General features: G+C 47.2%; 1 protein-coding gene across 4 annotated transcripts in view; it reads left to right on the top strand.

Annotated features, from left to right (window-relative positions):
• Nucleotides 1-4,331: 4,331 nt before the first annotated feature.
• Nucleotides 4,332-14,390, top strand: part of CDC42BPB (CDC42 binding protein kinase beta) — a 102,683-nt gene continuing 92,624 nt past the window's right edge. For 3 of the 4 annotated variants that reach the window (XR_009053026.1, XM_057730187.1, XM_057730186.1), the window contains exon 1: nucleotides 4,333-4,819. Coding sequence is in view for 3 of the 4 variants with exons in the window: in XM_057730187.1 (XP_057586170.1) it covers nucleotides 4,645-4,819 (175 nt within the window). In the remaining variant the exon portion in view is untranslated. Of the gene's footprint in view, nucleotides 4,820-14,390 lie in introns of all 4 variants that reach the window. The other variant, XM_057730188.1, reaches the window with a different exon arrangement.

The following is a 14,390-nucleotide window of genomic DNA, read 5'->3' as shown; positions in this document are numbered from 1 at the left end:
AACTTCTTGGATTTGTAATTTATGCTTTTCATCAAGCTTGGAAATTTTTCAGCCATTATTTCTTCAATGTTTTTTTCTGTCCCTCTTTCTTGCTCTTCTCCTCTGGGACTCCAAACCACATTTTGGACCACTTGATATTGTCTCACAGTCCACTGATATTCTGTTCATTTTTTAATTTCTTTTTTTCTCACTGTTTTATTTTGGATAAGCTCTATTGCTATGCCTTCAAATTCAGTAATATTTTCTTATGTAATGTCTAATCTGCCATTAACCCCTCACAGTATGTTTTTCATCTCAGAAAGTGTAGTTTTCGTCTCTAAAAGTTCTAATAGTTTTTTTTTTCTAATAGGTTTTAAAGAAATGTCTTTTATGATTCTATTAACTTTTAGAACACATAGAATACAGCTATAATAACTACTTTTATATCCTTCTCTGGTAATTCTAACATCTGTGTAAGTTCTGGGTTTGTTTTGATTATTTGCTTATTCTTTTCATTATGGGCTGTGTTTTCTTGCCTGTTTGAATGCCTCGTGGTCTTTGAGTAGATGCCAGACATTGTGATTGTACCTTTTTGGGTGCTAGATACTTTGCTGTTCCTATAAATTTTCTGGAGCTTTGTTCTGGGATGCAGTTAAATTACTTGGAAACAGTTTGATACTTTTGGATCTTGTTTTTATGATTTGTTAGTAGCAGATCTGGAGCAGTGCTCAGTCCAGAGCTAGTTCCCTCTTCCAAGGTACAACCTTCTAGAGAATTCTGCCCCATGCTGGTGAGTTAATGAGTTTTTCTAGTCTCACTGGTGAAAAACAACACTATTTTCAATGTATGTGAGCAGTGGGCACTATTTCCCCTAATCCTTTTGTATGGTTCTTTCCCCAGAACTGGGTAGTTTCCTTCTACACAAGTGCTGGTCAGTATGCTGCTGGGTACCTGGGGGGCCCTCTGCAGATCACCAGGGTTCTTTCTCTGTGCAGCCCACTCCCCCCTGGTTCTGTCCTGAGCCTTCTAGCTGCCAGACTCTCAGCGCTGCTTCCTCACCTCAAGCAGCCCACGGGGCTTCACCCCAGTCCCCTCTCCCTGGCTGGGAAGCCATAGGGATCACTTCTGTTTATGGTGTCTGAGGGATCACTGTCCTTTGCTGTCTGGCTTCCAGCATCATGAAAATCACTGTTTCACGTATTTGCCTATTTTCAGGTGGTAGGGTAAAGCTATCTCCAATATTCCATCTTGGTTGAAAGCAGAAGTTAACTTGCATTTTCCTGTCAATGAGATTGAGCATATTCTCATATATCTGTTGGTCCTTTGTGTTCCTTCTTCTGTACATATCCTTGTTCACATTATTTGCTTGTTTTTCTCTTGGAGTATTTTCATTCGTTCTTAATGATTTGAAAGGGCAATTTTTGGTGTAAATGACAAGACCCTCGCTCACACTGGTTTAAAGAAAAGAAGAAATTTTATTGTTTCATGTAACAAAATACCCCCTGCTCCTTCTCCTTCTCTAACAGGGACTGTGGCAGTTGGTGTAAAGTCCCACCATCATAACATGTGCTATAAAGCAAGGATCAGCAAACTGCAGCCTGTGGGCCAAGTTCCTTTCTTGTAAGTAAAGCTTTTCTGGGGCACATGCTCATTTGTTTACATATTGTCCAGGGCTGTTTTCATGCTGTAAGAGTAGAGGCAGAGACTATAGGATACGCAAAACCTGAAATATTTACTGTCTGGCCCTTTGCAGAAAAAGCTCATCTGCCCTTGGTCTAAAGGAAAAGACAAGAAATTCTCTCTCCCAGTTTTAATATAAAACATCCTAAAGGAGTTCACTGATTGGCCTGGCTTGAAGCATATGATGGCCCTGTTTGGGGGGATGGAGAGCCTAACCAGTTGCCTCGGGTGACCTGCCCACACCCTGTGGCTGCCCCTCCATGATCCCATGAGCAGAGTGCAGCCACAGCAGAGACTTACAGGGAATGAGGTTCAGGTGCCAGGGGGTGCCAGGCAGACAAACACCAGACTGTCCAGCAAAGGGACAATGACCTTTGTCTGCTGTCCATGTACAAGGGATTGCTCAGAGAGCTTCAAATGTGGCCCTCCATTAGGGGGCACAGTGACTTGGGGATGGACTCCCAGCCGGGAAAGAAGGCTCATGAGCTGCTCTGGAGGCAAAGCCGGGCGTGTGCTGCTGTACTGGGACCTGCCTGTTCTGGAATGTTCGTCAGGGGGAGCGGTGCTTACTGTGGACAGATGTGAGCTGCATGGATGGGTCACCTTAGGTCCTGTCCAATGGTCTCCATAGAAGCGTAGAGGGTCTCCTGCAGGCACCAGGTAAACACCCACCCAGAAAAGTGACACGTCTGTGCAGGAGAGAGAATATCAGGGAACTGCTGGGGAGCCCGTGAATGTCCCTAAGAGAGAGGGGTCCGCTTACACTTTGCTAGACCAGAGGTGAGGCCAGAGCCCTCCCCAACGCCTCTCCCTTCCTCCTCTCTGGCAGCCGCCCCGGGTGGGTGGAAGCAGGGCCGAGCTAGCTGAGCTGCTTGGGGAAGGAACGCGGGAAATGCTGAGCACGGCCCCCTTTCCCCAGGATTCATCCCAGGCCCTAACGGGCCCAAGGGTAAGATTTAAAGTTAAACCAGGGGCTTCCTAGGTGGCGCAGTGGTTGAGAGTCTGCCTGCCAATGCAGAGGTCACGGGTTCGATCCCAGCTCCAGGAAGATCCCACATGCCGCGGAGCAACTAAGCCCGTGTGCCAAAAAAAGAAAAGACAATAAAGTTAAACCAGGTTCAGAGGTTTGACTCTGTAGACCTGGACACTAATTTCTGACTGAGACATTGTTTGTGGTTTGGTTACTGTATGTTGTACACATTTCAGGGTCTGAGGATAAGGCTAGGCTTAGTCTGGCTTAGTAGTGGCTTAGTAGTGGCTCAAAGTAGCCACTACTCTGACCTTTAACACCAAAGATTGTTTCTGCCTGCTTTTAAAAAATTAAGGTATAATAGATATACAGTGATATGCACTACTCTTGAGTGTACAGTTTAAAGAATGTTCCTTATATGTACTCCTGCATAACCACCACCCAAGTCAAATTATAGAACATTTCCAGAGGCCCAGAAGGCTCCCTCCTACCCTCTGCAGTCAATGCCTCCCCCACAGAGGTAGCCACTATGCTGATTAGATGAGTTTTGCCACAGGATCCTTTAGTGTTTCATCTTCAAACCTCTATCTGGCTCCTCCTCTGCTCCACCTGGCTGCCCTGCTCCTACCGAAGCTCCCCCCTTCCCTTTCTCAGGTTGGGGATCCCTAGCCCTGCATCGCGGCTCCCCAGCCCTCGCCCACCCCATGGCCTCAGTGACCTCCCACGAGTTCTAGGCCTCCCCTCCTCTCCCGACGCCAAGGGTTCGTCTGGGTGGGAGACGTTCTCCATCACCCTCCTTCCCCAGGCACACGAATAAACCCTCAATCTTAATATAAGCAGGGAGTCTCTGGGCAAAGCCAGCCTGCAGACAAACAGCAGAACGCTTCCTGCCAAACTGCCACCCCAAGGCAACTGTTTGCGGGGAGGGGACGGTGGGCACTAGCGTCTGAAGCGGCCACTGCGGGAGCATCACGAATCCCCTGGGCGCTGAGCAGCCCGCGGGGCGCCCCTCTCCAGCAGCCCCCGCCTGTCCAGGCCTCAGTCTCCCGCGCGTCAAGTTAGACGAGGGCCGCCTTTCCCGTAAGGCCGCTCCCGGCCCAGATGAGCCCCGGTTTCAAAACAGACGGCCGAGGCTGCCAGCGCTGCGTCGGCGGGGCGGCCCTCGACGCTCACGTCCGCCCACCGGCCACGAAGCCCCCAGGCAGGCCAGGGCCCGCAGGGCTGCTGCGAGCCTCCGGGTCCCCTCCGGGAGCCCGCACGCGGGCGCGCGGGCCCCCCACGCGGAGGCCCGGTCCCCGGCGCGCTCGCGCACGCTGCCGGCCGCCCCGCTGCGCACGCGCCGGCGCCGCAATCTCGGCGGCGCACTGGCCGCTCGCTCGCCCCGCCCACGCCGGGCGCCGCTCCGCTTCGGCCCCGCCCGCCCGGCCTTCCCAGCATCCCGGCCCCCCTACGGCAAGCGGCGAGGTCCGATCCCGCCGGGAGCCGGGAGCCGGGAGCGCAGGGGCGGGGCGGCGCGCTGAGGTCAGCGCGGCGGCGGCGGCGGCCGGCCCCGCCGTGGTTGGCTGCGCCCGCGCTGGCCGCGCCCTGGTTGGCTGCGGGCCGCAGGGCTGGGCCGCCGGGTCGGGGCTGGGGTCGGGGCTCGGGCGCCGGCCGGGCTCGCGCAGCGCTCGGCTCCGCGCCGCTCCAGGTCGACGGCGGGCGGCGAGGAGGGCGCGGCCGCGGGCGGGGCTGAGGAGCGCGCGGCGGGGGCGGGCGGCGCCGGGCGGGGAGGGCGGCGGCGCCGAAGGGAGGAGACCGGCCCATGGACCCGCGGGGCCCGGCGCCCCAGACGCCTAGCCGCCGGGACCGAGCCCAAGATGTCGGCCTAGGCCGGGGCGCGACGACGCGGACGGGGCGGCGACGAGGCGCCGCGGCTGCCGGGGCTCGCGGCCGCCGGGGCCCCGAGGGCGCGCCCTGACGGGCTGGCCGAGCGGGCGGCGAGAGGCCGGCGCGTTGGGAGCGGGCCGCGCGGCACCATGTCGGCCAAGGTGCGGCTCAAGAAGCTGGAGCAGCTGCTCCTGGACGGGCCCTGGCGCAACGAGAGCGCCCTGAGCGTGGAGACGCTGCTCGACGTGCTCGTCTGCCTGTACACCGAGTGCAGCCACTCGGCCCTGCGCCGCGACAAGTATGTGGCCGAGTTCCTCGAGTGGGGTAAGTGCGCGCGGGCCCGACCCTCGGCCCTGCGACCCCCGCCGGCGCGCGCCCCCATCCCCGCCGCGCCCCCCCATCCCCGCCGCCTCCGTCTCCATCCCGCCTCGTCACCGCTCGCCGCCCAGTCGCCCCAGCCCTGCCCGCCCGCTCCTCGCGCCCTCGCCCCTCCGCGGCTCTCCGTCCCGCCCTGCCCGCCTCTTTGGCCTTCGCACATCCGCGTTCGCCCGTCCCGCTCCCTTATCCTGCCTCTCGCAGCCACATCCTCGGTTCCCAGCACCCCCCCGCCCCCCCCCGCCCGGCCTTCGCCCCGGCCGCTTCCTAGATCCACCCTCCGAGTCTGGATATCGTTTCCTGCAGCACTCCCTGGGATATCCGCCCCCGCCCCCGCCCTTGGGGTCCGGAGTCCGCGTCGAGTTCCTCCCCCCACTCGCCCTGCTGGCTTGTAGGGGCAGCGGCGTGTGCTGTTTGCGTCTGCCTCCCGCACCCCCGTGCGTCTCATGGGAGCCCCTCCTAGGGAACAGCCTGTCTACATCTCTTGGTGTCCAGGCCCTGAACATCCGTTTTACTGTACCACTTCCAGAGAAATTTTAAGGTTAAAAGCCTTGTTTTGAATACGCCATGCGAGCGCAGATTGATTTTTTTTTCATTGTAATTTTGCCAGACCCTTGTGATGTTTGGGGGGCAGCTGGAACTGTTAGTATATGGGGTCACTTAAAAACTTTCTTCATTTGATCTTTGCATGCCTTAATCGTTGGCCACCTAGCCTGTTATGCTTTACTAGGACACAAGTGTGATTAGGTTATTTAATGGTTAGGATCCCAAGAAGAGCTACACGTGTAAAGTGAAATCTTCCTTCTTTCTCTCTAATTTGGGCATCTTGTCAAGACCCTCAGCCTCATATAAAACGACTGAGAAGGAAGAGGCAATGCTTCTGTTCAGGGTTCAGGCCAGATCTATGAAAATCTTATCCTTGGGTCATTTGCGTCATGGAGCTAGGACTGTGCAGTTTGAACCAGTAATTTCTAACCTTTGGGGCTGATAAAAGGTGATATTTACATGAAGAAACAAATGAGTGTATTCCATAGTGAGGCCATCTACTCTGCCAAAATAGTAATTGGAATTTGGAATTTTGTTTACAAGATAAAACTTAAGTTGCAATATTCTTTAGAGAGCTTCTGTTTTTTGCTGTTTAGTGAAATTTTGATGTCTTGTGAGAGCAGCAGCAGGAGGCCCGCAGTCCCAGGACAGCCTGTTATGCTTTATTTTGATGGGGACCATCACTCTTGGTTATGTAGGATATCTTTAAAATAACAGTACTGTTCATTTTCTGGGGTCCTTTATCAGTGATATTGTTTCCAACTGAATAATTAACTGACTTCACAGTTTCTTTGAAAGTGAGATCTTTGGTGCTTGTTACGTCCCAGCTTTCTGAGTATTCTATTTGCTGTTCCTTTGCTGAGCGTTTGATCTTGAAATCCAGACAGTTTCACAATCAGGTTCAAGTTAGTGCTTGGTATGTGAGTAAATGTGTGACTGAAAGGAGTAAGCAGAGGGAGGGTTGAGTTAGCAGGTAAGGTGTGGTCCAGCTGGCCTCTGGCCTGGGAACCCGCAGCACCTCGCAGGAGCTTATCCTGAAGGCTGGGTACCTGTGGACCAATGGTCCTTGTGTAACCCCCTCACTACCAGGTGGTACCAGCCACTCTGTGAACTGGTGGGCTTCACTGGAGGAAGCTCTTCTCAGCATGTGTCTTATGAGATTTGGCTTTTCCAGGTCTAAATAGAAGCTGTGTGCTGTAATAGAGAAATATTTTGAAAATTGTATTCTGGCTCTTCAGAAATTATGATTACAAATAAATTATATTATCTTAAGAACTCAGTCTGCGCAGAACTTTAAATTACAGAGAAGAAGAAGAATGGACTCTAATTTCAGGTGGCATTTTCATGGAATCGTAATATGTTTTAGCAGTGTTTTATCTCATGTGTGTTAACATGCGACCACTGCGGCTCCACAGTGTGTATCACTAGTCAGGGTGTGTGTGCAGCCCTGATTTAGTGTTACTAGGAACGCCCAGGTATTGTGTTTGGAAAGCAGAGGATGGTCTTGCAAATGGCACTGTTTGTGGAGCATTATTAGGTACCCTGACTTCCAAGTGGCATTACTTCTGCTCTGCTCAAGAAACAGATATATAGGCTGTCAGCCTGAGGAATGCTGAGTTTTTGGATTTACACTCTGCCTAATGTTTGAGACCTCTGATGTGTTGAGTTCTGTCATGTATGGGCCAGCCTTGCTAGGTATCTGATGAGAGTTATGTAGAATGCTTGAAAATTAATGAAGAAAAATAGCTGCTTCAGCCCAGATTTGAGACTTTTTGGGGAATCTTTGAGGAAATTCGGAAAGTGTGAGTAATAAAGTTTTAAGTTTTAAAAGAAAATTTTCTTGTTTCCACAGTGGTTGCATGGGATAAGACTCATCCCAGCCTTCACTGTAGGTTTTGCCTTTAATTTTCCCTTGATTTTGTTTATAGTTTGAGTAGTTTCCTCTATGAAATCCTGGACCTTAATTAAAAGTTGGAAATGTCCTGCTTTGCATGTGTATTTCTTTAAGCTGTTTTTTAAATGCAAATTTGATACCATTTGAAGCAGAGCGTATGAAACACTTTGAAATTTATACAAGTAAACAGCAACAAATATGGACAACTAAATGAGGTGGAATTGTGGTCTTTCATCTTTGTTATGTAAAAATACTTCTACATGGGTTAAATTTTTTTTTATGACTTAAAAATAATGGTTGGTATTATATTTAGACAGAGCTGATGTTTGAAGTCTCAGCCCATTGACATTGGATGGACCACCCTCTGCTCTGGCCCCCACGTAGCCTACAGGCCAGGTGGGAGGCCTGGGGCTTGCTGCTGGAGGCAGACCTGAGCGTGGTTTCCCAGTTCCCAGTCCAGGGCGTCTTCTCTCACCATGCCACCATGCTTCCTCTATAAGGAGTAGAATTAATCTTTGTAGTCCTCTGTTGTATTTCTTCATTGGTGATTTTTCTAATAAGAAGAATTCATAATAATGAGTGAAGTGGTGCCTTCTCAGAGTCCTCCTTCATCTTTGTGAGTTTCTGTAGCTCTTGGCACTGGGATGCTCAGCCCCAGGTGTAAGTGGGATGACTCTACCAAATTTAATATGTTCAGGCTTAACTGAGGGTGCTAAACATCTTAAGATACATTTTAATCTGATGGTTTCCCCAGATAGAATTTTTGCATAACATGGGAACACTTTTTTTAAGTAACAGATTTAAGAAACAGATCTTTTGAATAATAAGATCTAAAGGGGAATACTGGGATTGCATAATAAAAATTAGGTTCGCATAGCGTCTTAGGTTTGTAAATAGGTATTTGAAATGCATGGTGATATTGACTACATGGCAAGTGATGGAACAGCTGAAACCATTAAACATTAACCATCCAGCCTTACCTTTTCTCTCTTAAAACCTCCTCCATTGACACTTGGGCTTTGAAGTAAATAGCAGTGTCTGTGTTAAATCTAGACTTGCAGTACGTAAAACTGGAGTTGGAGTGAGTCGTTCGCACTTCCAGTTTCCGCTGTGTGAGCTACCTGGAAAAGCTTATGATGTGCAGTGAATTGCGCTTCCATTGCAATGCACGGAAGGTCAAAACTCAGTGTGCCGGCAGCAGTGTTGACAGGAGCGAGGCTTGCCTTTGCCCTGCCTCCTGTTGCAGCACCTGACGCCCTTGGGAACCTCCTCCTGTCTGTGCTGACATCTGTGATGCTGGATAAACACGCGAGCAGACAGGACTGTTAATTCCAAACTGTATTAAGTACAGCAAAGCTATTGAATGCTTTTCTTGGGAGAGAGGCAAAATATAGTTTTTGAGACTAATAAAGTAAAAGGATCGTGCTGGAAGAGACCAAATATAGATTTTTACCCCTTTTTAAAATCAAAAAGGTGATAAGATGAAATTCAAGAAAATTTTGAAAGAATTGAAAAGACAGAACCGCCTGTAATCCCATCACCCGAACCCCCATAACATGACATCTTTTAGTCCCTGTTCCGAGTTTGATTCTTAGGAAGTTCCAGAAAGACAGTATGTTAGGGTTATCTTAAATTTGTGTGAGAAGCTCACACAAATGCCATCTTACTAACGAAAATGTATGAGAGGAAAATGCACTTTCCTTAGATCTAATATCAGTGTTTTGACAATGTAAACTATGTATGGTAATTTTTGAAGGCTTTATTTAGGCTTAAAATCTATCAGAGAACAATTAAACAATTAGTGTCTTATTTTAAACAAATAAAATAGATACTATCTCTAAGGTGAAAGTCACACTTTACAGTATGATTTTAAATAATCTGTGTTTTGTACTAGATTTTTGGTCAGTTTTGTTGACTGTAGGTAACTGGCAACAAAATTGTTTTCAGATTGAAGCTTTGCAAAAAGGATCAATTATATAATAGACTTTTTTTAATATAAATTTATTTATTTATTTATTTATTTATTGGCTGTGTTGGGTCTTCATTGCTGCGTGAGGACTTTCTCTTGTTGCGATGAGCAGAGGCTACTCTTCGTTGTGGTGCGTGGACTTCTCATTGTGGGGGCTTCTCTTGTTGCAGAGCGCAGGCTCTTAGGCTTGCGGGCTTCAGTAGTTGTGGCACATGGCCTCAATAGTTGTGGCTCTTGAGCTTTCGAGCACAGGCCCAGTAGTTGTGGCACAGGGGCTCAGCTGCTCTGCGCCATGTGGAATCTTCCTGGACCAGGGGTCGAACCCAAGTCCCCTGCGGATTCTTAACCACTGCACCACCAGGTCCAACAGGAGACTTGGGATTTTTGTTATCTTTAGGAAAGAATTAGAAATTTGAATTGAAATATATAATTTCTATACTTGTGTTGGAGATTCTGTTCTAGGGGGGACTCCTAACATTACTGGCGTGATGATGACTCCTAGCCTCCAAAATCACAGAGTCATGGGTTTGAAAACTGTTAGGAATTTGCGAGATCGCATGATCTGCCCTGCACCCCCATGTCCCCTCTCCTTTGGGTAAACCAGGCTCTGGACATTTCCCCTAATCATTTCTGAGCAAGTAGCCCTCTAACCAGGGTTTCTCTCCTTCACGGATCCACGGTTAGCCCTGGGCCTCCTTGCTGGCACCTGCTTTGAAAAACCTAGTTTTATTTTAACCTTTCTCCCCAATTCCCATTATCACTGGTCTAGCTGAAGCTCTTAAGCCCTCAGACCTAAATGAAAGCCTTTCTAGCGTGAAGATTTAAATTTCTCTGCCAGATCAGTCTTCAACACTGCTTTTCATTTCATCAGTCTCCCTTTCACAATTTCCACAATGACTTTGTATTCTGTTACCTTAAAAAAATCAGGTCTGAAATCCATGGTCCAATGTTGGAATTTAAAATTGACCTAAAAAGATACAACTAATCCTAGTTTTAGAGGTTGAAATGAATGGCATCTCTGACCATACCCTGTGGGGTGATTTTCTTTAAATATAATTTTACTCTTATTAAAGTAAAGCATTTACTCAGTTTTAAAAGTCAAGTTCTACAGAGTTATTAATGCAAAACAGTAGTCTTTCTACCAGCCGGCCCACTCTAGTTTCTGACTTCTCATAAGCAACCACTTTTAACCCTTCTGTTTCTGCTGATAACCAACTGTCTTCTGGTCACATTGAGCTGCCAGTAATAGAGAACCAAACAACAGTGACTTAAACAAAGTCAGAGTTGATTTCTCTCTCATGCGACGTTGTCGGCAGTCCAGGGCTAGTAAGACAGCCTCATTGCAAGAAGTTGTCAGGGACATGGGCCCTTTCCTGCTCAGTCCACTGTCTCAGTCCACTCAGTCTGATGGGGGCCCTCCTGTCTACACTCCCAGCAGAGGGTGAAGGTGTTGTGTTATGTGGATGGGGGAGGAATCTTGGATACTGATGGTTACCTATTTAGCAATTCTTTCCTCAAATTTCATGCATCTATATAGCATGCTTGTACTGCTGATTTCTGACAATTTTATATATTATCTGTTAACTTTCTGCTGTGGAAGAGAAGGCTATAGAACTTTATGTCTTCTCCCGTGCACTGTGTGAAGCACACACATCCTTCCTTTCTCTCCATTTTTGCAAATCTGGATATATAATAACTCTTGTTTAAATTAATATTCAGTGTTTGTTTTTATCGTTGGATAAACACCTTAACAGCTAAACCACGTGGGATACAGTTAATTCCCAGGCTACTAGGACAGGGGATTACTTTTTTTGTGTTAATTGAAACGAATTTTTTTTTCTCTCATTTAGCCTGGATGCCAGTGTATAGTCATGATTTAGTTCAGGCTTTTATTTTTTTAATTTATTTTTATATTCTTTCGGCAGAGGATGGGGCTGCATTGTGACTTTGTTGCTGCGAATGGGCTTTCTCAAGTTGCCATGTTTGGGGGCTTCTCTTGTTGCAGAGCACAGGCTCTAGGTGCACAGACCTCAGCAGTTGCAGCACGTGGGCTCAGTAGTTGCGGCTCGCTCATGGGCTCTAGACTGCAGGCTCAGTAGTTGTGGCGCACGGGCTTAGTTGCTCCGCGGCCTGCGGGATCTCCCCGGCTCAGGGATCAAACCCGTGTCCCCTGCATTGGCAGGCGAATTCTTAATCACTGCGCCACCAGGGAAGTCACTAGTCCAGGCTTTTAAATAGAACTCCCCAGTACAGTCAGGCACCTCAAGTAATCTCTCACTTTTCATCCCTTGTAGAGCCTTTCATTTTTCTGTTCCATTCTAGGCTGTTTCTTTAGGCCTGCTACTTAGCAGTCATCCTGGGGGTTCTCTTCATTCCTTATGGGAATTCTTTTTGTGCCTCTCCTGTGTTGAATGGGAATTCCTAGATCGTGTGTCTTATATTCTAATGGATTCCTGAGAAAGAGGTCATCAGAGAGACATTTTTTTGAGACCTAGCCTGTCTGAAAATGCCTTTTCTTCCCTCACACTTGAATGGCAGCTTACCTGGGTGTTGCATTCTAGGTTAGAAGTCATTTTTCCTCAGAAGTTTGAAAGCGTTACTCAAATGTCTACCTGCTGTTGTTGCAAAGGGAAGCCCGAGCCCACTGTGGTCCCCACGCCTTTGTGACTTGTTTTATCTGGAAGCTTTCAGGGTCTCTGTTTATCCCTAGTGTTCCTTGGTGGGCCTTTTTGATGGGGACACTTGGGTCCTTCAGCTCTCCAGAACGTTTCTGTATTATTTCTTCACGATCACTTGGTTCTTCATTCTAGTCTTTTTAGTCGTTTGTTATTCATGTGTTGGATCTTCTGGAGCTTTCTGCTAATTTCCTTTCTCTGACTTTTTCCCATTCATTGATCTTTTGTCCTTATTTTTCTAGGAGAGATCCTCAACTTTATCTTCTAGTCCTTACATTGAGGTTTTATTTCTCCCATCATTCTTTCTAAGTGTTTTTGTCCTTAGTATTCCTTTTTTTCTTTAAGAACTTTTATTGAGATACAATTGATATACAATAAACTGCATATCTTTTTTTTATAGCATCTTATTTTTGTTTCATGAAGGCAGTCATTTTAAGAAACATTTTTCTTTATTTTTTTGTTGATTTATGTACACACATTTATGTTATATAGACATTTTCTTTTGTTTCCTGTGTTGTCTCTGTTTCTTCTGAGTCCTTTTTATCCTGTTTCCCATTTTGGTCTTTGTCTTGGGTATCAGAAGCTCTTCTTCAAATGTCTGGAGATTATTGGCTGTCTTCCATAATTATGAGTGGACTGATTGGAAATTCTCTGTGTGCAAAAACTTTAAATGTTGAGTCTCACCATTAGGAAATAGGATGGGGACCTGGCCCGTTTGAGGGGCACTGCCAAAGTTGCTAGAGTAATTCCTTCTCTGGGCCTGTCAGCTTCCCCAGAATGGGGTTTCTGGTCTTCTGCCTAGATGGTGGGGAGTGTGGTATATGGCCAGCTGCCAGTTTTCTGGGAAGGCGGGGTGGGGGTGGGGATGGGGGCAGATCTGGGATATAACTGCTTCTCCTACAGACTTAAAGCCAATTCTGTTTTCTGTCCACTATTGTTTAGCCTTCAAGAGACTAGTGCTGCCGGTAACTCCTGAGCTGCCTTCTCCCCACCTCACGTACAGTTAGCTTTCCCTTTTCCAGCTTTGCTGAAGTCTGTGCCACTTGCCCATTTGCTCTCCCCACTGTGCAGAATTGTGTTGACATTTCTAGTCTACTGTCTTCTCCTGTCATTCATTCAACAAGTATTCTTTAAGGACTTAAGAAGTGCCAGACACTGCAGTGGTGAACAAAACAAAATTCCTCTTCTCTGGAGCTCATGTTATCCATGAGGCTACGTCCTAGTGTAACCTGTGCTATCATTTCAGTAGGATTTACAGGTGGTGCAGAGATAAGGGTGTTCTACACACTAGAGTTAACTGAAAGGTACCCTAGTTTTCACCTCTAAATGAAGTCAGTGTGTATAGTTACTATTTTATGTTATATTTTATTTTATTTGGATGTATTGTATTTCTGTTATATTTACTCATTTACTAGAAAGCTTCCCCCGTAAGTAGAGGGAAGAAATGGAAATATGGGAGGGCAAATTTTTTTCTAGTAATTACACAGCATTGGAAGAGAGAGAAAGGAGATAGGGTAAAAGAATGTGAAGAAGGTGATCTTGGTGGGTGTGTTGAAAGCAGAAGAGGGGGTGCCTGAAAAGTGGTTGGAAGGAGGTCTGGGGAGGCACTCCAGGTGGGCATAGGGGTGAAGTGGGGGGGGCGCCTGTGAGGATGGGTAGTGTGGTGATGTTTGAATTGGGTGTTTGTGACTCAGGGACCCTGTGTATAAACTTCATCTTTCTTGAAGTGACACAGAGCTGATTCTGTTTCACTCCAAAGCTTTTGGTAGGTGGGAAGAAATCACCAATTTAAAATAAAGAGCAGAATAAGAAATGTTCTTGCCAGTCATGATTTTCTAAAAATGTAAATAACAGAAATGAAATCCAAAAGTAAATAGACCTCCCATAACATGACACCCAAACTAAATTTTAAGGCTGTTGCTCTTTTGTACTTTACCCTTGTTCATGTGAAAGAATTGATTTGAAAACATCGAGTTTCTCTCATTTTGCTTAAAAGATTTAAATCAGGGGGCTAAATTAATTTTTTAACATATATTATTTTTAACTTGAAATAGCATTTGTACTGATTCTTCATTATTGAGAAAGATGTTGATTTCATAGTTAATGGATTTGTAGCAATCCTAATTTTGCAGCTCAGATTTGTTTCTTTTTTAACCCTAAGTATTTGAAATCAGATTGTTGAAAAGTCTTTAAGTATATTAACAAATCACCTGGGGACTTCTCTGGTGGCACTAGTGGTTAAGAAATCTGCCTGCCACTGCTGGGTCCTGGGTTCGAGCTCTGGTCTGGGAAAATCCCACATGCCCCAGAGCAACTAAGCCCGTGCACCACAACTATTGAGCCCGTGCTCTGCAGCGAGAGAAGCCACTGCAATGAGAAGCTTGTGCACCGCAACGAAGAGTAGCCCCCGCTTGCCACAACTGGAGAAAGCCCGCG

Source organism: Hippopotamus amphibius, chromosome 4 (genome assembly GCF_030028045.1).
Source record: "Hippopotamus amphibius kiboko isolate mHipAmp2 chromosome 4, mHipAmp2.hap2, whole genome shotgun sequence".
NCBI lineage: Eukaryota > Metazoa > Chordata > Mammalia > Artiodactyla > Hippopotamidae > Hippopotamus > Hippopotamus amphibius.
The sequence above is the reverse complement of the archived record's forward strand: the minus strand, read 5'-3'. Positions and strand labels throughout refer to the sequence as shown.